Below are 21254 nucleotides of genomic sequence, written 5' to 3' on the forward strand. Positions count from 1 at the left end.
GGGAGTCAGAGTTGCTTCCCCAAACCTGGGGACCACACCGGGAGTCTGGGAGGACTTGGGGACTGTGGGCCGGGGCCCCGGGGCCTATTTGCTGGTGCGAGGGGCCGGCTCCCCCCCCAACAGGCACCCACACGCTGCAGCTGGCCAGGACGCAGCCGTCAGACTCCGGGATGTACATGTGTGAGGCCCTCAACGCCGCCGGCCGAGACCAGAAGCTGGTGCAGCTTAGCGTGCTGGGTACGTCCTGCCTGTCCCCCACTCCTTCAGTGAGCCCTCGGCCCCACACGCTGAGGCAGCACAGCCAGGAAAGGGGGCAGCCGGCCCCGGGGGGAGCCTGGGATGCCCTGCACCCTCTCTGGGCAGCAGGGTGGGTAACATCCTGGCCTGTAGAGTTGGACACGCTGCGTTTGAGACCCACCTGTGCGCTTCGTTGCTCTGTGATCTGGGGCAGGTCGCGTTCCCCCTCTGAGCCTCAGGCCTCCCGTCTGTAAGGTGACGGTTGGCACAAGGATGGTTTGTGAGTGCTTACCCGGCACGCCGTGAGCCCCGAGGTCGAGGAGGGGACAGCAGGACAGCCGCGGGGGGGCTGGCCCAGGAGGGGCCCTTCCCAAGCTGAATGATCCGAGGTTCTCAGCATGCGGCCTTTGTCGGGGCCTCTGGTCTTCAGACTCCTCTTGGGGAGAAGCTGGCCCAAGTCGTCATGACCCAGAGCTCACTGGAGGTTTCCATCTAGCCCCGGGGCCGGTTGATTTATTAGCGCGGTGTTCACCTACTGTGTGTGCCCTGTGGCAGGTCCCGTGGGCTCACGGCCGGGGGTGGGGGCTTCTGTGCTGGTTTGCTGGAGGGACGTGGGCTGTGGGGGACCCCCGTGGGGGGGCTCTGACCCAGCCAGGGCCTGCCCTGTGCAGCGAAGAGCCCAGGAAGGCCATCGGAGGATCTCCCCATCTGAGAAACTGAGGCCCAGAGAGGGCAGGAGGCTTTTCCCAGGACCTGGACTCTCGTCCCCCCGCTCCCCGGGTCTGCGTCATCCCTGGGGCCGGCTCCACTGCGTGACCCCTGTGGGCCTCCGTCGGCTGTCTCCCCTGGCTGGAACCAGGGAGGACACCGGGAAGGCTGCTGTGCCTCAGTCCGCTCACCTGTTTTCCCAGTGCCCCCCACCTTCAGGCAGGCTCCCGGCGGCCCCCAGGATGCGATCCTGGTCCGGGCTGGGGACAGAGCAGTCCTGAGCTGTGAGACCGACTCACTCCCTGAGCCGACCGTGACCTGGCTTAAAGACGGGCAGCCCCTGGTCCCGACGCAGCGCACCCGGGCTCTGCTGGGTGGGCAGAGGCTGGAGGTCCAGGACACCCAGGTGAGCGGCCCCGAGGCATGGGCAGCACTGGGTGGTCGTGGGGCCCGGTCCTGGTGAGCCCAGGGGGCAGGCAGGGGCAGGCAGCTGCGTGGCAGGGTGTAGGGACGGTCACCTCCTTAGTCTACGGGGCCTCGCACCAAGTTGCTTAGCAGCCTGCAGGGCAGGTGACGTGAGAAGAGCACGGGGCGCCAGAGCTGGCTCTGGACCGACCTTGAGCCGTCCGTGCCCCGGCACCTGCCTCCATTTCCCTGGGATCTAGAAGCCTTCTCCAGGCCCCCCTGGCTGCCACCCTCTGGGAGCCTGCTCTGCCCACCCTCCCTGGTGTGGATTGGACGCTCACAAGTGTTTGTTGGATGGATATTTGCTGCTCCTCTGGGAAACCTTGCTGGGCTCCCGTCTCCTGGCCCAGCTCCGTCCCCCCGCAGTGAGGGGCTTTTTCCTCCAGGCTTGGCTGATGTGCAGGCCCAGGGGCGGGTGGGGGTCCGGAACCTATGCACTCACCCTCCAACAACCCTCCTGCTTCTTGAGGTTCTTGGGAAAGGCCAGCGGGTCCCGTCTCCTCTTCGGCTTCCCAGGCGGGACCAGCATATTTGGGGAGTCCCTTCTCCAGAAGGTTCTGAGGCCTGGGTGTTTTGGGGGGCCCTAGGTATCCCCCTCCCGGCCTCGTGCACACCATCACCGCGTGCTCTCTTTGTCCCAGGTGTCGGATAAAGGTTTATACAGCTGTAGAGTCAGCAATACCGCGGGGGAAGCCATGCGGACGTTTGTCCTCACTGTCCAGGGTAAGCTGGGGACCAGCCTGAGAGCATTGCCGTGGGACCCCCTAGCAGCACACAGGGCCGCCAAGGACGGGAGGGGCAGTAGCTAGAAAGAGTCGGTGGCCCTGCGTACTTAGGGCACAGGATACGGCACTGAAAAGACCAGGACTGTTGTTGACTTGCTCTCTGGGGCTCAGCAGGGCGCCTTGGTTCCTCTGAGCCTTGGGTTTATCTTCCGGTGAAGGGAGGAAAAGTGGTACCTGCCTACTCGGCAGACAGGGAGCGTTCAATTGATGGGCTGCCGTGAGTGTATCTATAAAGCGCCCAGCACGGCCCTGGGAGAGTCAGGCAGTTGGAGCCCTGCGGCCACGTCGCCACTATTTTGAGCCCTGGGGGGCCTGCTCCCTCAGCCCAAGGACCGAACACAGATGGCATTTGACTGGATGTGGCTCAAGCTGGGGGAAAAGGGGGAGCTCGCTTTAGGGAAGTAAAGGATGAAGGCTCAGCCAGACTTTCTTGGCATCAGGTATTGTATCAGTTAGAATATAAGCTCAGCTGTGTAACAAAGAGACCCCAAACCCCAGTGGATTAAACGAGAGAGAACTTTACCTTTCTCGTGCAAAAGCCCAGAGGTGAGTGTCTAGGCTGGGGGTCGGTGGGGGGGAGCTCGGGGCCTTCCGAGTGGTAGGTAAATTACTGAGTGGTAATCTGGGGCCCGGGATCTTTCCGTCTTGTCGGCCACCCGCCCCTTAGGGCACTGCCCCTGTCCACATGCATCCCGCCCCAGTTCACAGGAAGTAGAAAGGAGCAGGAGCAGAGGGCAAGCATTTTTGTTTGGAGCGAGTGATGCCTGGATCCCGTCAGTGGGAATATAGGCCGCTGGCCCCAGCAGGCTGCAAGGGAGTCTGGGAAATGTAGTTCTACCTGAGCGAGCCCGTACTCTGCTAAACTGCTGTGCGAGATGGGAAGGACAGGTGCGTGGGGGGGGTGGGGGGGTGGGGGGGGCAGACATCAGCTGTCCGCCCCAGAAGGCAAAGCCAGGAGCCTGCCCACCAGGCAAGTTGCAGGTGGAGCCAACCGTGAGCCATATTGAATACGGCTGTTGAAACTTATCGACACCGGGTTTGCTGCTTCAAGCCTTCTCCTGTTGGCTGCTTTGACGAGTGGTGAGAAGCGGGGGGAACGTCTGGTCCCTGAGGACAAAGATGTTTCATCCCGAGCACAGCCATTTTTGTTCCACTGGTAGCGGTTGCCTGGGACGCGTGACGCCATCCTGGCTGAGCAGGAGAGAGTGTTGGGATCGATTAGTGATGTCTGCCCTGTTCACAGCCGGGCACTCACCATCCTTGGGCTGAGTGGACCCCTCTGGGCTCTGCTTTGCAGGCAGTGGCTGGTTCTGTTTACATCTGTGAGTGAGGCAACCTTTATTGCTACCGATGGCAAAGCATAACATGTCAACTGCTAACCAGAAGGAAGAGCCCGTTGAGTGTCCCTAATCCGCCCGAGCGGAAGGAAGGGGGCCGCGGGATCTTAGGATCCTGGCAATCTGGCTTCTCTCCTGCAGTGCCCCCAACATTTGAGAACCCCAGGACAGAGAGAGTGAGCCAGGTGGCCGGGAGCCCCCTGGTGCTGAGCTGTGATGTGACCGGGGTCCCTGCACCTACTGTCACCTGGTTGAAGGACAGAGTGCCTGTTGGTGAGTGCATCCTGCCCTCTCAGCGATGACACAACAATGGCAGCGACCTTGGCGAAGTCAAAGGCCGGCGGGGTCCTGTCATCCCAACCCCTATTTGTCTTTCGACCCGATCGGCCCTTGAGACCCCCGTGTGGAAAACCATTCCCGTGGGGGTTCAAAGGCTCCCTGCGTTTGTGTCCACAATCAGCTGCCACAAGTTGGGTGCAGGGTGGGTGCTGAGGGCCCGGCCGGCCTGCCCCTGGGCTTGGCGTCGGCCCCCAAAGCTGCTGCTTCCCCCAGCAACTCAGCTCCGTCTGGCCCGGCTGCCGGTCACCGCCCCCCCCCCCCCCCGTCCAGGCCTTCGTCCCTCTCCCCTCACCCACCCGTAGGTCTGTCAGCAGAGCCCTCCCTTCGTCAGCTGCTAGACGCCTCTGGTGCCAGCCAGCTCTCTGGTGCCCGTAGCCGTTCCCTTTCCGGCCACCACGGTCCCCCTGCCCCGGGAGGGCAGCAGCCCCCACACGGGTCCTTGGTCCAGTCCACATCTCTGGTGCCGTCTCCAGACGGGGAGGAAGGGATCTCAAAGTGCAGCTCTGAGGAGGTCCCTTGTCTTTTCTCTGTCTCTCTGTCTCTCTCTGTCTCCCCCACCCGACCCTCCCTCAAATACAGCTTTATCAAGATTCACATACTGTGCAATTTATCCGTTTAAAGCTTACGATCCCATTCTTTTCAGTATATTCACCGACCATCCCCACAATCAATCTTAGGACATTTTTATCACCCAAAAGGAAACCCCATTTCCCCCCCCAGACCTGCCCCCAACCCCAGCCCTAGGCAGCCACTGGCCTGTTTTCTGTCTCTGTAGGTTTGCTTGCTTTGGACACTGCACACAAGTGGAATCATGCACTGTGTGACCTTTTGCAACTGACTTCTCTGCTTAGCATCCCGTTTCTAGGGTCCATCCATGTAGTAGCGGGTGTTCGTCATTCTTTCTTTCTCTTTAAGTTTATTTGTTTTGGGGGGGGGGGGAGAGAGAGAGAGAGAGGCGAGAAGGGGCAGAGAGAGGGGAGGAGAGAGAGCAAATCCCGAGCAGGCTCCATGCTGTCAGCACAGAGCCCGATGCAGGGCTCGAACTCACGAACAGTGCGATCATGACCTGAAACCAAGAGTTGGATGCTTCACCAACTGAGCCACCCGGGCGCCCCCGTTCTTTCTTTTAAGTTCAAGTTTTTCTCTCTTTTTTATGGCTGACTGTTCACTGTGGGGCTATATCGTATTTGCTCTATCCTTTTCATCAGCCGGTGGACGTCTGGGTTGAATCCCCCTTGGGGCTCTCATGAATGATGTGCTGTGAATGTTTAAGGACGAGTGTCCGTGTGGCTCATGCTCTCCTGTCCCTTTGGGCTACACCTGGTTGTGGAACCTCTCTGGGCCCCGTTCTCCACCTCCTCTCGTGGCACACGCTGTTTCCTCCCCGAAATACCCACCCCGGGCCCCCCCCACCCCGCCCAGTGCCTCTACTGGCTGGTTCATACCCGCTTGGTTCAGCTGAGACCCGCCCCCTCCCAAGACCTGCCTGACCCCTCTTGGCTCCCTCGGAGGCTTCACAGGGCTGGTCGCGCAGGATCCCGCGTGTCTCACTGTCTCCGCTGCACTTTGAGCCCCTAGAGGCCACGGGCCGTGTCTCACTCGGCTTTGATCCCCTTTGATCTCCTTTGTCGCCGGACGACAGCCAGACGTGTAGTCGTTGGTTTAGTACGTCCGGTGTCGAGAGACTGGCCGCACAGTTGAGAACCCGGGTGAGGGTGGCCCGGCCTGGGCTGGGCAGCCACGGGAGGCTTCAGGCCGAGGTGCGGCTGGAGAGACGGGGGCCATTCCAGGCTGGAGGTGGGGGGGGGGGGCAGGTGCGTGCAGCCTGAGCAGAGGCCCTGGGGAGCCCCTAGCGAGACTTGCATTGGGGCCCGGAAGTGGTCAGTGAGTGGCTGATTTACCCTGATTGGAAGCCCTGGTGGGTGACAGCGGGCAGGGTAGAGATGCAGTCGGGGGCGGGAGGGGAGGGGGGCCCTGGGGGTCCACAGGAAGAGGGCCAGGTCTCGGAACTGGAAGGAAATGGGGCACCTTGGCGAGAAATGACAGTAGGGACAGCTGTGGGTGGGGCACGGGGCCCTTAGAGACCCAGCTGAGGAAGGTTGTGATATAGGCAGCAAAAGACCCTGCCCCTGTCTGGGCCTCAGTTTCCCTGTGAGCCCCAGAAGCGGGTGGGCGGTGCCAGGGTTCCTGGGGTCCCGCGAGTGTGGGGGATGGGCGCCTTCTCCAGGAGTCACGTGACTTGCGTGTGGGGGCCCCGTGGTGGCGCCCGGGGCGGTACGGCCGTGCGGGTGAGGGCCTGGCACGTCCCTCCGTCCCACAGAGAGCAGCGTGGCGCATGGCGTGGTCTCCCGGGGGGGGCCGCCTCCAGCTGAGTCGCCTGCAGCCCGCCCAGGCTGGCACCTACACGTGCGTGGCAGAGAACAGCCAGGCCGAGGCCCGCAAGGACTTCGTGGTGGCCGTGCTGGGTACGTCTGCGCCCTGTGCCCCGCACCCCCGTGGCCCTCCCCCCTCGCCAGCCCCCGCGCGGCCCCGGCCTCACCATAGCCCCCCCCCCCGCAGCGGCCCCCCGGATCCGGAGCTCGGGTGCCACGCAGGAGCACAGTGTCCTGGAGGGGCAGGAGGTGCGGCTGGACTGTGAGGCGGACGGGCAGCCCCCGCCCGACGTGGCCTGGCTGAAGGACGGTGGCCCGCTGGGCCAAGGCGTGGGCCCCCACCTCCGGTAAGGCCCGCCCCGTGTCCTCCCGGGTCCCCCCCTCCCCCCGAGCAGCAGCCACAGCCCCTTACGTGCCGGCTCTCGGCTCTCCGGCCCCGAGCAGGTTCTACGTGGACGGCGGTGCCCTGGTGCTGAAGGGCCTGAGGGCCGAGGACTCGGGCGCCTACACCTGCGTGGCCCACAACGCGGCCGGGGAGGACGCCAGGCTGCACACAGTGAACGTGCTGGGTGAGCAGCGGAGGGGTGAGGAGGGGGGCGGCTCTGCCCTCCCGGGGCTGCGACAGCCCGGCCACTGTGTGGCCTCCACCGGGGGGCATCTGGAGGGGGGATGCCGGGGCCGGGATGCCGGAGACCTGGTTCCAGCCCCAGCCATGTCCACGCTGTGAGCCAGGCCACCATACGGCCTCTCTGGGCGCCTGCATCCTGCTTTCTGGAATTTGCCGGAATTTGCCGGTTGCTGCTTTCTGGAATTTGCCGGAGAGGATCCCATCTCCCCCACCCAGACCCTCTTCCTCAACCCCCTCACTGCCCCCCTTTTCCTCTCTGCCCACTCCTAGTTCCTCCCACCATCGAGCAGTGGGCAGAGGGCTCGGGGACCCTGGTGAGCAGGCCTGGGGAGCTGGTGACCATGGCGTGCCCCGTCCGGGGCTCCGCGCCCATCCGCATGAGCTGGCTCAAGGACGGGCTGCCCCTGCCGCTGTCCCAACGCACTCGCCTCCACAGCTCGGGCCGCACCCTCAGGTAGGGGGGAGGCTCCCCGGCCCCTGGGCCAGCTGGTCCCAGACACAGTCTCCAGGCAGCTTGGGTTTCGGAGCACATCTCAACGGTTTTCAAATAAAAATAATACATATAAGCATACAGAGGTCTGTGATGGGGACCCACCCCCAAATGGAACTCCAGTGACAAAAGAGGACTCTGCCCTCAGGTTCTCCCAGCCGAGGGAGGGAGGCAGAGCTCCAGGTGATGACATCTGGTGGCTTCCAGTTCAGCCTGCCTTGGGGTGGAGGAAAAATCAGGGAAGGCTTCCTGGAAGAAGGCTTCTGAGCCTTCTTCAACACTTACGGAACGCCTGCTGTTTGCAAGTGCAGTTCCGGGCACTGGGAATAGAGCAGCGAGCAAAACAAAACCTCTGCCCCTGCAGCTGCTTTATCAGGGGAGGAGAGCGGACACTGGGTAGAATGTCACAAGGGATACACACACTGAAGCATAAAGTAGGGGAAAGAAAAAATGAGAGGTAGCAGTGGAGGCTGGTATTTTAGGGTGGTCAGTGATAGGCACTCAGATAAGGCGACATTTGAGCAGAGGTGGGCGGAGTTAAGAGAGGGAGCTGAGCGGATTCTGTAGGGAGGAGCTTCCCTAACCGGAAGAGGGTTAGAGCAGCAAGTTCAAAGGCCCTGAGGTGGGCATGTGCCCGTGTATTCAAGGAATGGGGGGAGGCTTGCGGCAGGGGGGGACCAGCAGGCAGGTGTCTCCTTGGGTGAGACAGCGCAGCCGGTGGAAGTGGAAAAGCAGGAAATCTGGCCTCGGGGTGAAGTGAGTCAGAGAAGGCAGCAGGGGCCAGGGAGTCTGGGGCTTTATTCTGGGGGCACCCGGGAACCGGGGAAGGGGTTTGGGGCCGTTCAGGTGAGTTTCAGAGCTGCCTCTCTGGCAGGCAAGCCACTGGGAGACAGGAAAAGAGAAGGACTGTTTCCATGAGCCACCTCCCCTCCCTCTTTCCCCCTCCACCCCTCTCGAGGGGTTCAGGATTTCCCAGGTGCAGTTGGCAGATGCTGGCGTCTTTACCTGTGTGGCTGCAAGCCCAGCTGGTGTGACCGACAGGAATTTCACCTTGCAGGTGCACGGTACGGACCGGGGCGGGGGAGGGGGTGGAATAAATGTGTCCCTTGGCCTTGGGCGTGAGAATCAGGCCCCGTGGGCAAACACAGAGACTCAGTCTTTGATTCGCTCGGTTGCTCATTCATTCACGCCACAAGCAGCCATTAGACCCTGCGGTGTGCCAGGGCCTTCCTGGGCACCGGGGTGCGACAGTGAGTAGCAGAGGCCCCTGCCACCGGGGGGGGGGGGGCCAGTGCAGGAAACAGCTCTGTAAAGAGGCAGTCGAAATTCCAGGCAACTAGTGACAGCAGGGGAAGGAGAGGAAGCTACCGGAGCCCAGAAGAGGCCGCCTCGACTGGCCTGGGGAGTTCAGGGAAGGCTTCCCGGAGGAGGCGAGGTCTACGCTGAGGACTGGAGACGAGAGGGAATAGTCCAGGAGAAGGGCGTTCTGACTGATACAAGAACAGCCTGCGCAAAGGTCCAGGGGCGAGGGCCATGCGAGGACTCGTGCCCGCTCTTGCCCTCCACAGTGCCCCCTGTCTTGGAGCCGGTAGAGTTCCAGAATGACGTGGCGGTCGTCCGTGGCTCCTCGGTGGTCCTCCCCTGTGAGGCCCGGGGAAGCCCTCTGCCCCTAGTGTCGTGGATGAAGGATGGGGAGCCCTTGTTGCCCCAGAGCCTTGAACAGGGGCCCAGCCTGCAGCTGGAGACAGCGGGAGCTGGAGACTCGGGCACCTACTCCTGTGTGGCCGTGAGCGAGGCGGGGGAAGCCAGGAGGCATTTCCAGCTGACAGTGATGGGTGGGTCATCTGCCCCCCCCACCCCCCCCTGCCCCGCGCCAGCGTCTCTGGGCCCCGGGGGCGTCGGAGAAGGTGGCGAGGGAGGTGACGTCCCCTGGTGCATCTCCCCAGGGGCGGCCGCCTGGGTGCAGGGTTTGGGGGGAAGGGCGGGCTCATACCGGATGCCTCGCTGACCTTGACGCGGGAGTTGGATGGCCCTCGTTCTCCTGGGGCTCTGCTCCTCAGCTCTGTCCCCCAGTCTTGTAGAGCGGAGACAAAGGGCCTGCCGAGTGCTTGCTGGCTTTAAAGCACAAATAACTGTCCCAGGCAAATGGGCCCGTGGTTTCTGGTGTTCTGCCCCGCCCCTCCGCCTTTGGTGGCCCCTTCTGCGGTCAGCGTCCGGATGGTGGGGGCTTGGAGATGCACCCCAGCTCCCAGCGCTGAGTGCAGCCGCCATGCTGACCCCGGGTGGGGTGTTTTGCAGATCCCCCCCACATAGAGGACTCGGGCCAGCCTGCAGAGCTGCTGCTGACTCCCGGCACCCCCTTGGAGCTCCGCTGCGATGCCCAGGGCACCCCGCCGCCCAACATCACCTGGCATAAGGATGGGCAGGCTCTGAGCGGGCCTGCAGACAGCAGTAGGGTGCTCCGGGTAGAGGACGTACAGGTGCAGCTTCCCCACTGCTGTGGGCTGGGGCTGGCGGAGGGGAGGGGAGGGGAGGGCAGGGGACGAGAGGAGGAGGGAAGGACCCCACAGCACTTGGCAGTTAGGCTGAGCTCTTCCTTTGAGTGGGGGTCACCCACCTGGGCCAATGCCCTCGAGAGCTCCCAGCCAGGCCAGGGCCAAGGCTGATGCAGAAACCGGGTCACTCCCCAGCCCGGCCAGAGGAGGGCTGGTGCAGTCAAGGGGCACTTCCTGGAGGAGGCAGGCTTTACCCTGGCCGCAAAGCAAGGGTGAGATGGAGATAGAGAAGGAACATCCCAGGGAGGGGGCTGGTGGGAAAGGAGGCGTGGCCGACTCAGCCGGCCTGAGTCCAAATCGTGGGGCCCGAGTTGTGTAGGAAGGAGACCAGATCAGGAGGTGGGCAGGCTGGGGCCAGAGGCAGCTGCTAACCCTGGTGCATCCATAGGTGGGCGATGCTGGGCTGTACACGTGCCTGGCCCAGAGCCCCGCCGGCCAAGCGGAGAAGAGCTTCCGGGTCAGGGTTCAAGGTAGGGCGTGCCAGGGTGGCGGCCGGAGAGGCAGGCGGGATGGGACCCGCAGGGGCGAGTCCATCTCTCATGACCTCTCTGCTGCCCACCCAGGCCCCCCGCACGTTATAGGGCCCCGAGGCCCCCGCTCTGTGGTCGGCCTGGCTCCCGGGCAACTGGTTCTGGAGTGCTCGGTGGAGGCGGAGCCAGCACCCGAGATTGAATGGCACCGAGATGGCATCCTGCTGCAGGTGGGTGCCGGGCAGGGGCCACCACCTTCTGTGGCCCCCCGGCCCCTGACCAGGCCGGATCCCAGGTGCTGAGGGACTGCCCTGTGCCGGCACCTTGTGTTCCCGCCCTCCTGGTGCTCTCTGCTCCTATTGTTGTCGTCTCCCCCATATTACGGACAGGGACACGGAGGCAAGGCTGGGATTTACAGCCAGGCCTTCTGATGCATATCTGTGTGTTTCCCGTTATACCTTCAGGCCACACGTAGTGGCTGTGTGACCCGGGGCTAGTTACTGAGGTTCTCTGTGCTCTCCCCTGAAATGGGGACCGAAGCTTGCGAGTCTTCTGCGAGCATGAGTCCCTTCTGGGACATCCCCAGTAGGCAGAGCCCGAGGGCAGGAGGCTCATTCCCTACCTGCCCACCCCCGTCCCCACGAACATGTTTCCTCCCTGCCTGGTGCCTGGCCCAGCCTGGCCCGGTACTAAGGAGGGTCTCTCCACCCTGGGGACCTTGTAGGCGGATGCCCACACCCAGTTCCCAGAACAGGGAAGGTTCCTTCAGCTGCGGGCCCTGAGCACGGCCGACGGGGGCAACTACAGCTGCACGGCCCGCAACGCCGCGGGCAGCACCAGCGTGGCCTTCCGCGTGGAGATCCACAGTGAGTGGGCCTCACCCTGCCGCGCGCTGGCCCTCCCGAGGGCCACAGGCTCCCAGCACCCACTCGCTCTGTGCCCCGCCTCCCCCCCCCAGTGGTGCCCACCATCCAGCCAGGACCGCCCGCAGTGAACGCCTCCGTGAACCAGACGGCCGTGCTGCCCTGCCGGGTGGACGGCGCTCCCCCACCCCTCGTGAGCTGGCGGAAGGACGGGGCCCCCCTGGATCCTGAGAGCCCCAGGTGGGAGCTGGGAGGGGAGGGTCTGGGAAGGGGGGGGGTTATAAACAGCAACTGCCTGGGCACTTGGAGCAGAAAGGTGGCTGTATTGCCAGCGCACGGTCTCCTCCGAACCCAAGGGGACAGGCATGTCCAGGGCATCGAGGGTGTCAAAAATCCCAGGTGGCTGGCTGGCTGGCTGCCTGTCTGGTTTCGACTCTTGGTTGCTAATGTCTGTTTCTGTGTGTGTTGCATGCCCCGCCCCCGCCCGTCCCCGTCTCTCTCTCAGACCAATTTTCTACACCTCCTTTCTCTGTGAACATGGCAGAGACAGCCCCCAACCCCCGCCCCGGGCTCCCCCTGCCGCCGAGTTACAGTTTCTCAGTTCATGCAACCTGCAGAGCCTGGAAAACTACCCGAGGACCCCCATTTCCAGGGCAGAGCATTCCATTGGTCCAGCCTGAGTGACGTGTCCATCCCTTGTCCAACTGACTGTGGCTGGGGGCGGGGCTACCCAGTGCGGACAAGGCCTGGGGGCGGGGCTACCCATTACAGACAATGCCTGGGGGCGGGGCTACCCAGTGCAGACAAGGGCTGGGGGCGGGGCTACCTAGTACAGACAAGGCCTGGGGGCGGGGCAGTTCTCAGATCCAGGGGACAGGCCCAGAAGGGGTGCTTTCTGGATGCTGCTGACTCCTAGAGAGGAGCTAGGCCCAGGTGCTAGCATAGGAGCCCCCCCACCCCCTGCCCACCCCGATGCTGGGTTGGGATGTGGGGAGCTGCCCATGGCTGTGACCTCCTCTGACCTTGGCCTCATGGATGCAGGACTCCAGAGTTAGCACCTTCTTACTGGGAAAGCCAGGAGCAGAGGGGAGGGTCTTGCTGGAGACACTACCGGGGTCCAACCCCTCAAAGGGCCTCCCTAGTCTGCTGGTCTCCATGGCAACCCCCTTCCTCCCCTCCAGGTTGCAGCTTCTTCCTGAAGGTTCCCTGAGGATCCAGCCAGTCCTTGCCCAGGACGCCGGCCACTACCTCTGCTTTGCATCCAACTCTGCAGGCTCAGATCGGCAAGGCCGTGACCTCCAGGTCTTTGGTAGGTGGACGAGGGGAGGAACGTTCCTGGCCTTCATCATCCACCCCCAGTCTGGGCCGGGTCCTGCTTAGTTTCTGGGTTTATCCTTGCTGTCAGGAGCCAAGAGCAATGATCTCTACATGTTTTTGACCGTGAAGCCTACTGGCAAAACTTTTGAACACGCACACGCCAAAGATGTGTATGGATTTCATGAATACTGTACGGATATTTGCTCCCATACCATTGTATCAAGCGGGTGATAAAACACGCACAGATAAAAGACATTTGAAAGATTAAGATTCAGAGTCACTGCACCAGACGTGCTAATCTGCTTTTCCCGCTCCAACGGATCGCCTTGGTGGCGGCCGCTCTTCTGGGCGCTGGCCTCGGGCGGGGCTGAGTAGGACCCCGAAATCTGCATTCAGGGAGAGGTGGCTAGGGAGGCGCCAGCCTTGGAGAGCAAAGGTTCCATCACCCCAGATTTGGGGTGCCTGCTGGAAGATTCCTGCGGAGTGTCTCCTGCCTCTCCCCTGCCCGCATCCTAGACCCTTGTCTCCTGATGACTTCTCTCTCCCCAGAGCCTCCTGCCATCGCCCCCAGCCCCTCCAACCTGACCTTGACTGCCCACACCCCTGCCTCACTGCCCTGTGAGGCCAGCGGCTCCCCAAGCCCCGGGTGGTCTGGTGGAAGGACGGACAGAAGCTGGATTTCCACCTGCAGCAGGGAACCTACCGGTACTGAGCTGGGCCTCTGGGTAGCCTCACGAGGTGCTCCAGGTGGGGGGACAGTGTGCCCATCCCACGGTGGGGAGCAGGGTCAGACACGAGGCAGGGATGGGTGGCTTATTCAGTTAAGCCTCCAACTTCAGCTCAGGTTGTGATCTCACAGTCTGTGAGTTCAAGCCCCGCATCGGGCTCTGTGCTGACAGCTCCGAGCCTGGAGCCTGCTTCCGATTCTCTGTCTCCCTTTCTCTCTGCCCACGTCTGACTCATACTGTGTCTCTGTCTCTCAAAATAAGTAAACATTAAGAAAAAAAGAGAGAGAGGAAGGAAGGAAGGAAGGAAGGAAGGAAGGAAGGAAGGAAGGAAGGGGAAGAGAAGAGAAGAGAAGAGAAGAGAAGAGAAGAGAAGAGAAGAAAAGAAAAGAAAAGAAAAGAAAAGAAAAGAAAAGAAAAAGAAAAAGAAAGAAATGAGACAGGGATGTGTTCAGGATCTCAACAAAGCCAGCACCAGGATCTATATCCTGACCTCAGGGGTCTCGGAGCGTCTTTATACTGAGATGCCTGATAGGGGGTAGGGGCATTTGGGACATAGAGCCAAACAGAAAGGAATGGCTTTGAAAACCATCCCAGCCACTGTGGTCTATCGATATCCATACGTGGAGGCCTGAGTTTGGCTGAGCCTGGATCCTCGTCTCCCAGTTTCTCATGGGCAGCTGACCATGGAATGATCCCTGAGCACGTTAAAGGAGTCAGTTCACTAATTCGCCAAATATTTCTTGTGTCGGGTGCCAGGCCATCACGGAGCTTCTGTCTAAAGCAGGGGCGCCTGGGTGGCTCAGTCAGTGAAGTGGCCGACTTCAGCTCAGGTCGTGATCTCACAGTTCGTGGGTTCAAGCCCCACGCCGGGCTCTGTGCTGACCGTTCAGAGCCTGGAGCCTGCTTCGGATTCTGGGTCTCCCTCTCTCTCTCTCCCCATCCCCGGCTCGTACTCTGTCTCTGGCTCTCTCAAAAATAAATAAACGTTTAAAAAGAAAAGTTTAAAGCACGTGCTCAACAGACCTGAGCTGTTCCGATCAAGGACTTGGATACCGTCGCTGTTATGGAAGGTGTCCGATTACAGAAAGCGTGCAGGGACATAGAGAACCACGGGGGTAACAATTAAACTTGCCCACGAGCCCAACTGCCAGACCTGTAAGCGTAGAAACTTCTAGAAGAAACTTCTACATTCGGGGCTAGGGGCCAGACACCAGAAGGGAAATTAGTCAGGAGACCCCCCCCCCCCACCCCAGTCCCCTGCATCCAGATTGCTGCACAGGCTGAATTCGGGTCAGCCAGGCCGGCTGGTTAGCGGTCATCTGTCTGTCTGTCCGTCCCAGGCTCCTGCCCTCCAACGCCCTGCTCCTGGCAGCTCCCAGCCCCCAGGACTCAGCCCAGTTTGAGTGCGTGGTGACCAATGAGGTGGGCGAGGCCCGCAGGCATTACCAGGTGACCGTTCACGGTGAGTTGGAGCAGAGGGAGGAAGAAGAAAACAGGACAGGGACAGTGTGCACGTCTCCTGATCCCACGCACCCACGCTGACGCCACCCTGGCCCCAGCACTGTTCGTGGCACTTAGGAGCTCTCGGGAGAGGCCTCTCCCCAATCCAGAATGTTCTGAACCCAGATCTGACCTTGCCATCGCCCTGGTTAAAATTCCTCCCTCCACGGCTGCCCACGGCTCTCAGGATAGAATGCAGGGTGTCACCTGGGCCCACAGGGTCCCGTGCATGCTGGCCCAGCCACCTGAAGTTCAGCTCACCCAATGCCCGCCTCGCTCTGGGATCATCATGCTGCTTAGCTTTTGGTTCCTCACCTCAGGGCCTTTGTATATGCTGTTCCCTCTGCACATGCTGTTCCCTCTGCCCTTCACCCAGCCAACCCTGCTCTTCCTTCGGGTCTCAGGTTAAATGCCACTTCCCCTGGAGGGCTTATGTGGTGTCCCCAACTCTGAGCTCCCACAAAGCTCCCTTCTCTTGTAAAACCCTCCGGAGATGCCTAGCTGGCACCCCTACAGAAAGCAGTTCGTAACTGTCCCCCAAAGCCCAGCAAAAAAATACCTCCCAAGCGGGTGAATGTGACCTCTCTCTGTTGCCCCCCCCTCCCTGGCCCTTTGTCACTGATGTCACCTGTGTCTTAGTCTCTGTTGATAGTTGTCATTCACCTGGCCCCATGGCTACATGTTCCCCCAGTGGACCTCAGCGGGGCCTCAAGCCTTGTCTTACATCGTAGTGCCCCCTACCATTGCTGACGACCAGACAGACTTCACCGTGACCAAGATGGCACCCGTGGTCCTCACGTGCCACAGCACGGGTGTCCCGGCCCCGGTCGTGTCCTGGAGCAAGGCAGGCGCCCAGCTGGGGATGCGGGGGAGTGGCTATCGTGTCACATCTTCCGGTAAGTAGGGGTGAGCCGTGAGGGTAGAGACGGGGCGTCAGGCCGAGGGTGTGAACGCAGTGGAGAGTCCCGGCCTGATTCTGCCACTCCCTGCTGTGTGACCTAGGGGAACCCCTCACCCTCTCTGGGCCTTAGTATCCCCACTCACGCACTAGTGCGTTGATATTTGTCACTGGTTCTCTGACGTTAGTTGACAGATCGGTGCCGCTCCGTGGCAAAGTGAGGAAATTAATAGCTACGTGAGAGTTTCCGTAAAGCAGGTTTGAGCTCATTGGAAGGATTTGCCTTTAGTCTGAAATTACACTTTTCGGGGCGCCTGGGTGACTCAGTCGGTTGAGCATCCGACTTCGACTCAGGTCACGATCTCACGGTCCGTGAGTTTGAGCTCCACATCGGGCTCTGTGCTGATAGCTTGGAGCCCGGAGCCTGCTTCAGATTCTGTGTCTCCCTCTCTCTCTGCCCCTCCCCTGCTCATGCTGTGTCTCTCTCTGTCTCTCAAAAATAAATAAAAATGTTAAAAATTTTTTTTAATTATGCTTTTCGTTTTTTAATTTTTTTTTAATATTTATTTTTGAGAGAGAGAGAGAGCGAGCGTGAGTGGGGGAGGGGCAGAGAGAGAGGGAGACCCAGAATCCGAAGCGGGCTCCGGGCTCCCAGCTGTCAGCACAGAGCCCGACGCGGGGCTCGATCCCGTGAACCTTGAGATCACCATCTGAGCTGAAATCAGGTGTCAGGCGCTCAACCAACCGAGCCACCCAGGCTCTCTGCAATTATGCTTTCCCTGCTATTTTAGTGTTGGAAGTTCCTTTCTTCTGTGAGATCAAGGTGATAATAGATGGGTGATCTGGAAACGTCTTTGCTCGTCAAAGTTAAAAGTTGGCAGCTTTACGGGGGTTCTCCAAATGGCATTTATGTGTTAGTTGGTTAGCTGGTGAACTCGTGAGGTCTGAGCACCGCTGGCCACATCTGCGGTTTTCAAACTCTGCTGAAGAAGCAGGACCCTTTCTTCTGACCAGCAGTTACGGGGAAGCCCGTCATGTACAAGAAGCTGAGGTTCTGGTTCTATCTGGGGCTGGGGTGGTCCAGGAAGGTTCAGACGGGGTTCACTGAGCAGCCAAGACTAAGAAAGAAAAGGTAAAGAGAGGACGGATAAAGCAGTCATCTGGGGAGGCTGCCCGGAGGAGGCAAGTTTTTGAGCAGAACACGGCACGGGTAGCAGGGTGAGGGTCTAAGGAACTACCGGTGGGCCAGGGACTCTAGGCAGGGCAGCGGCAGATCCTGGGACATCCCAGCCTGCAGCTTCGAGAGACCATCCTGTCTGATTCCTCACTGTGCGCGTGGGGAAACTGAGGCCCCTAGAGCGGAAGGGACGTGCCCACCGCTATGCTGCAGACAGGGAGCGTAGGCAGGCCCGGAACCCAGGTTTTCCGGTGCTGCTTACAAACGGGCAGGGAGGCAGGTCGAGTGGCCAGCAATAGAGACACCTGGGTGGGGGGGGATGTAAGAGCCCTGCCAGCCGTCACTAGGGACGTCCGTCCTGAGTCCCCTCGCCCCTCTCCACGGGCCCCGTTGCCACCCACAGGTGCCCTGGAGATCGGGCAGGCCCTCCCCGTCCACGCTGGCCGCTACACCTGCACGGCCCGCAACTCTGCGGGCGTGGCCCACAAGCACGTGGTCCTCGCTGTGCAAGGTAAGGGCCCCCCAGCAGGTGGAGAGCTAGAGGCAGGCGGGCAGGGGTGCGGGGGGCCCGGGTTCCAGGCGCCCCGACCTGCCTCTCTGCTCTGCCTCCCTGATGGGATTCTGTGGGAGAAAAACCTCAGCCCGCCTCTGTCCTCCAGTGCCAAGATTTCGGGAATCCCCTGGTCCTTTTAGAGGCTTCTCTCTCTGAAGGCATCCCCAGGGACCTCGGTGCCCCCCCCCCCACCCCGTTCCCTTGCAGCCTCCCCCGTGGTGAAGCCTCTGCCCAGCGTGGTCCGGGCACTGGTGGCCGAGGAGGTACTGCTTTCCTGTGTGGCTTCGGGCATCCCCCAGCCGAGCATCACCTGGCAGAAGGAGGGGCTCAGCATTCCTGCAGGTGAGTCTCCCCAGCACCAGGAAGGGAAGAATCATCCGGGCCCGGGATCCTCCCGCCTGCTCCCAGAAAGCCCTGGCCCGGCTTTCCCTCCTGCCCACCTGTCTCTGTTCACCAACCAGAGCTTGAGACTCTGCTGGAGCACTCTGTGGCTGACTTGGGAGGCTGGGGAGCGGGGCAAGCCGGCTGGACTCCGGGTCTCTGTCCGCCCCCATCACCCTGTGACCACAACGAGTCACTTGCTACCTGGTCAAACAGAACAGTCCACATGGCCCTCCTGCTCTCCTCGGTGGTCCTGCTGGCTCAGCCACCAACCCCCGATTCCTCCCCCCACACACAAATCCAGGAGCGAGTACGCAGATCCTACCCGGTGGACAGCTTCGGATTATCCACGCCAGCCCGGAGGATTCTGGGAACTATTTTTGCATTGCCCAGAACAGCGCAGGCAGTGCTATCGGGAAAACACGGCTGGTGGTGCAAGGTGGGCCCAGGGAAGGGGGCTGAGGTGGACCCCGGCGAGCTAGGGGCACTGGCGTCCCGGGCAGGACACGTCCCTGCATCCTCCCCCCGTGCCAGCCTGGCTTGTGCTCGAGAAGGAAGTGAGGGAAAAAAACGCCTTCTCCCGTTTTGTGCCCAAGGTCTGCCTTTAGACAGTGCCTCGGGTCCCTCTGCCTCCTCTGACCTTTGCTGAGCCAGTGGTCTGGGCCTCCCTCACTCGTTTTGGCGCTCCGGCAACCATAGCCATTTCTGTCCCTTTAGTCATCGTGTGCGCGTGCGTGTGTGTGCACTGGGATCACCCCGTCACAGCTTCACCAAACTCAGCAGTCCCCAAATGGTCCAGACCACGGGCCGTGGCCTGTGACAGGGTCGGTGGAGGAAGGGGCGAGGGGCACACCAACTGCCAAGGGCGCTGGGGTGGGGGCAGCCCGCCCTCACCCCCAAGCAGACCTCTCTCTCTCCCCACAGTCCCACCCGTGATCAAGACCGGCCTCCCTGACCTGTCCACCACCGAAGGCTCCCACGTCCTCTTGCCCTGCTGGGCCAGCGGCAGTCCTGAGCCCACCATCACCTGGGAAAAAGACGGCCAGCCTGTGTCCGGGGCCGAGGGGAAGTTCACCATCCAGCCTTCTGGGGAGCTGCTGGTGAAGAACTTGGAGGTGTGGCTCCCTCCCTGTGTAGCACCGAGGGGTCTAATGGTAATGGCAGGAGTGGAAAATGCCGGCTGAGCACCCCGTTTGTCATGCCCCACGCTGAGCGCTATGCAGCTTTTAATCCCAGGAATCTGGGGAAATAGGTACCATAATCCCCAAGTACAGATGAGGAAACTGAGGCTCAGAGCGTATCCAGTTTTTCCGAGGCACGCCATTGCCGAGAGGCAGAACCAAGATTCGAACCTGGACCTCAGTGGCTAATGCCTGAGGGAGAGAAGGAGCCCTGGATGGGGTGGGGTGGGGGACGGGACACAGAGATGACTTTGTGTCCCCAGACTGTTTGTTCTCAACCACGCGTTGTTGTTGACCTGAGCCAGGGGCGTGGGTGGGAGCCCCGACCACCTTCTCCGACAGCACTCGGGTTCCACAGTTACAAATGGGCGCCTCTCCAGCCGGGGGCGGTGGGGGGGGGTGGTTGCTCAGGGCACACACCTGCTGCAGGGCAGGGTCACAAGGTCCTCGGACAGTGGTGAGTGAGCTAGCTGTGCCGGAGAGCACCGTGGAACTTCTCAGAGCTTGGCTGAGCCCTCTGTACAAAGGGCCCCAAACACAGGACCTCAGGGATGATGGGAGCATGGATGAGCTGGTGCGGGTGACCTTCGCGGAGTCTCATGAAGGCTGCGAGGGGGGCCATGGGGCGGTGGTGAAAGGGAGCCATTTACTGGAGCTGTGTGACCTTGAGCAAAGCACTTCACCTCTCTGGGCTGCACGCTCCGAGGGGACCTTGGGGAGAATGGGTCCCCAGGAGCTGGGGGTGGGGGCAGTTCTCAGGCCGACCCCTCCTCTGCCCGCAGGGCCAGGATGCTGGAACCTACACGTGTGTGGCCGAGAACACGGCGGGCCGCGCCCACCACCGTGTTCATCTCACCATCCTGGCACTGCCCGTCTTCACCACCCTGCCCGGGGACCGCAGCCTACGTGTCGGGGACAGGCTGTGGCTTCGCTGTGCGGCCCGGGGCAGCCCGACCCCCCGCATCGGCTGGACCGTCAACGACCGACCTGTCACGGGTCTGGGCCTATTGGGAGCGGGTGGTGGGGGTCTCCTGGGAGGAGGGCCGACAGGTGGGGAGACCCCGCCTAGTAGAGAGGAAGAGGGTGTCCGTCAGCCTGGTGGGTGCTGGGTCTCCAGACTTGGCCCTCTGCGGGGGGGCACCGAGCAAACACAGGTGTGGCCATATGTGACCAGTCACATGTCAGACCTGACAAGAAGCCACCTGCAGAAAAGACTCAGCCCCACAGACCTCAGGGCCCGGGAGGGAGCACGTGTCACACCCCAGCACTGCTGGGCCCCTCGGCAGACCCCTTTCCTGGTCCCCACGTGATGTTGAGGGAGACACGGGGCCCGCACAGGGCACAGGGTCTGGAGTGGGCGTTCGATGAATGTCTGCCGAACTGGCGAATGGCTGAGTCCCCTCCACCGCAAAATGATATTTTCAGGGGCGCCTGGCTGGCTCAGTCGGAGGAGCGTGTGACTCTTGATCTCAGGGATGTGAGTTCAAGCCCCTGGTTGGGCGTGGAGCCTACTTTTAAAAAATAAAATACAAAACTTTTTAAGATGGTGTTTTCAGGCGCTCCTAAACCGGAGTCCGGGCGCGGAAGCTCGCCCCCGTGCACCTGTCAAGAAGGCTTCGCCCTGACCCCACCAGCTCCTGGGGTGGGCGTTTGGGGGAGTGATTCAGCCTCTCTGAGCCCAGCTGCCTCATCTCAAAATGGAGATAAGAGGGGTGCTGAGGGCCAACTGGTTTAATGCAGGAAGCGCAGATTAATAGGCCCCCAAAGACCTACCCCTCAGCCCCGCAGCAAGCTCGCGGTGTGGACCTGAAAGTTGCGGAAGGCTGGTCCTTCAACCGCATCCTCTAACATGGCCTGGGCCTGCCGTGAATGGGCCTGACGTGGTCAGGCTTCCATTCTCGGGAAGAGACACCTGTTTTCTGTGTCTTTGTCAAACACCTGCTGGGTGCCCGGCCCGGGTTAAGTATTCGAGGCAGGAGGTCCCTGGCACCCTGGGCTCAGAACCCTCTGGGGCATCTCTTTTTCCACCAGAGGGGGTGTCCGAACAGGACGGGGGCAGCACGCTGCAGCGGGTGGCAGTCACCAGAGAGGACAGCGGGACGTACGTCTGCTGGGCCGAGAACAGAGTGGGCCGCGTGCAGGCCGTCAGCTTCGTCCACGTGAAGGGTAGGGCGTGAGCCATGTGGATTTCTTGAGACCTTCACTAGACCCAATCTGTTAGTTTCTCTAAGAAATCAATCTCCTGGCCTCTGAACTAGTAACCCTCCGCC

The 21254-nt window shown here is 61.4% G+C and overlaps 1 protein-coding gene across 1 annotated transcript in view; it reads left to right on the top strand.

Annotated features, from left to right (window-relative positions):
- The window catches only part of HMCN2 (hemicentin 2), a 147466-nt gene that overhangs the window by 105736 nt on the left and 20476 nt on the right, over window positions 1-21254 (top strand). The window contains 27 exon segments of the mRNA XM_023242853.2: window positions 124-237; window positions 1149-1351; window positions 2052-2133; window positions 3674-3805; window positions 6192-6223; window positions 6225-6336; window positions 6431-6590; window positions 6688-6812; window positions 7142-7325; window positions 8328-8425; window positions 8930-9196; window positions 9660-9841; window positions 10305-10386; window positions 10480-10616; window positions 11111-11252; window positions 11345-11489; window positions 12431-12558; window positions 13116-13208; window positions 13211-13271; window positions 14635-14756; window positions 15526-15690; window positions 17273-17380; window positions 17630-17764; window positions 18108-18242; window positions 18728-18918; window positions 19767-19980; window positions 21016-21150. Of these exon segments, the coding sequence (XP_023098621.2) occupies window positions 124-237; window positions 1149-1351; window positions 2052-2133; window positions 3674-3805; window positions 6192-6223; window positions 6225-6336; window positions 6431-6590; window positions 6688-6812; window positions 7142-7325; window positions 8328-8425; window positions 8930-9196; window positions 9660-9841; window positions 10305-10386; window positions 10480-10616; window positions 11111-11252; window positions 11345-11489; window positions 12431-12558; window positions 13116-13208; window positions 13211-13271; window positions 14635-14756; window positions 15526-15690; window positions 17273-17380; window positions 17630-17764; window positions 18108-18242; window positions 18728-18918; window positions 19767-19980; window positions 21016-21150 (3684 nt within the window).

The sequence above is a fragment of the Felis catus genome, chromosome D4 (assembly GCF_018350175.1).
Source record: "Felis catus isolate Fca126 chromosome D4, F.catus_Fca126_mat1.0, whole genome shotgun sequence".
Taxonomy (NCBI): domain Eukaryota; kingdom Metazoa; phylum Chordata; class Mammalia; order Carnivora; family Felidae; genus Felis; species Felis catus.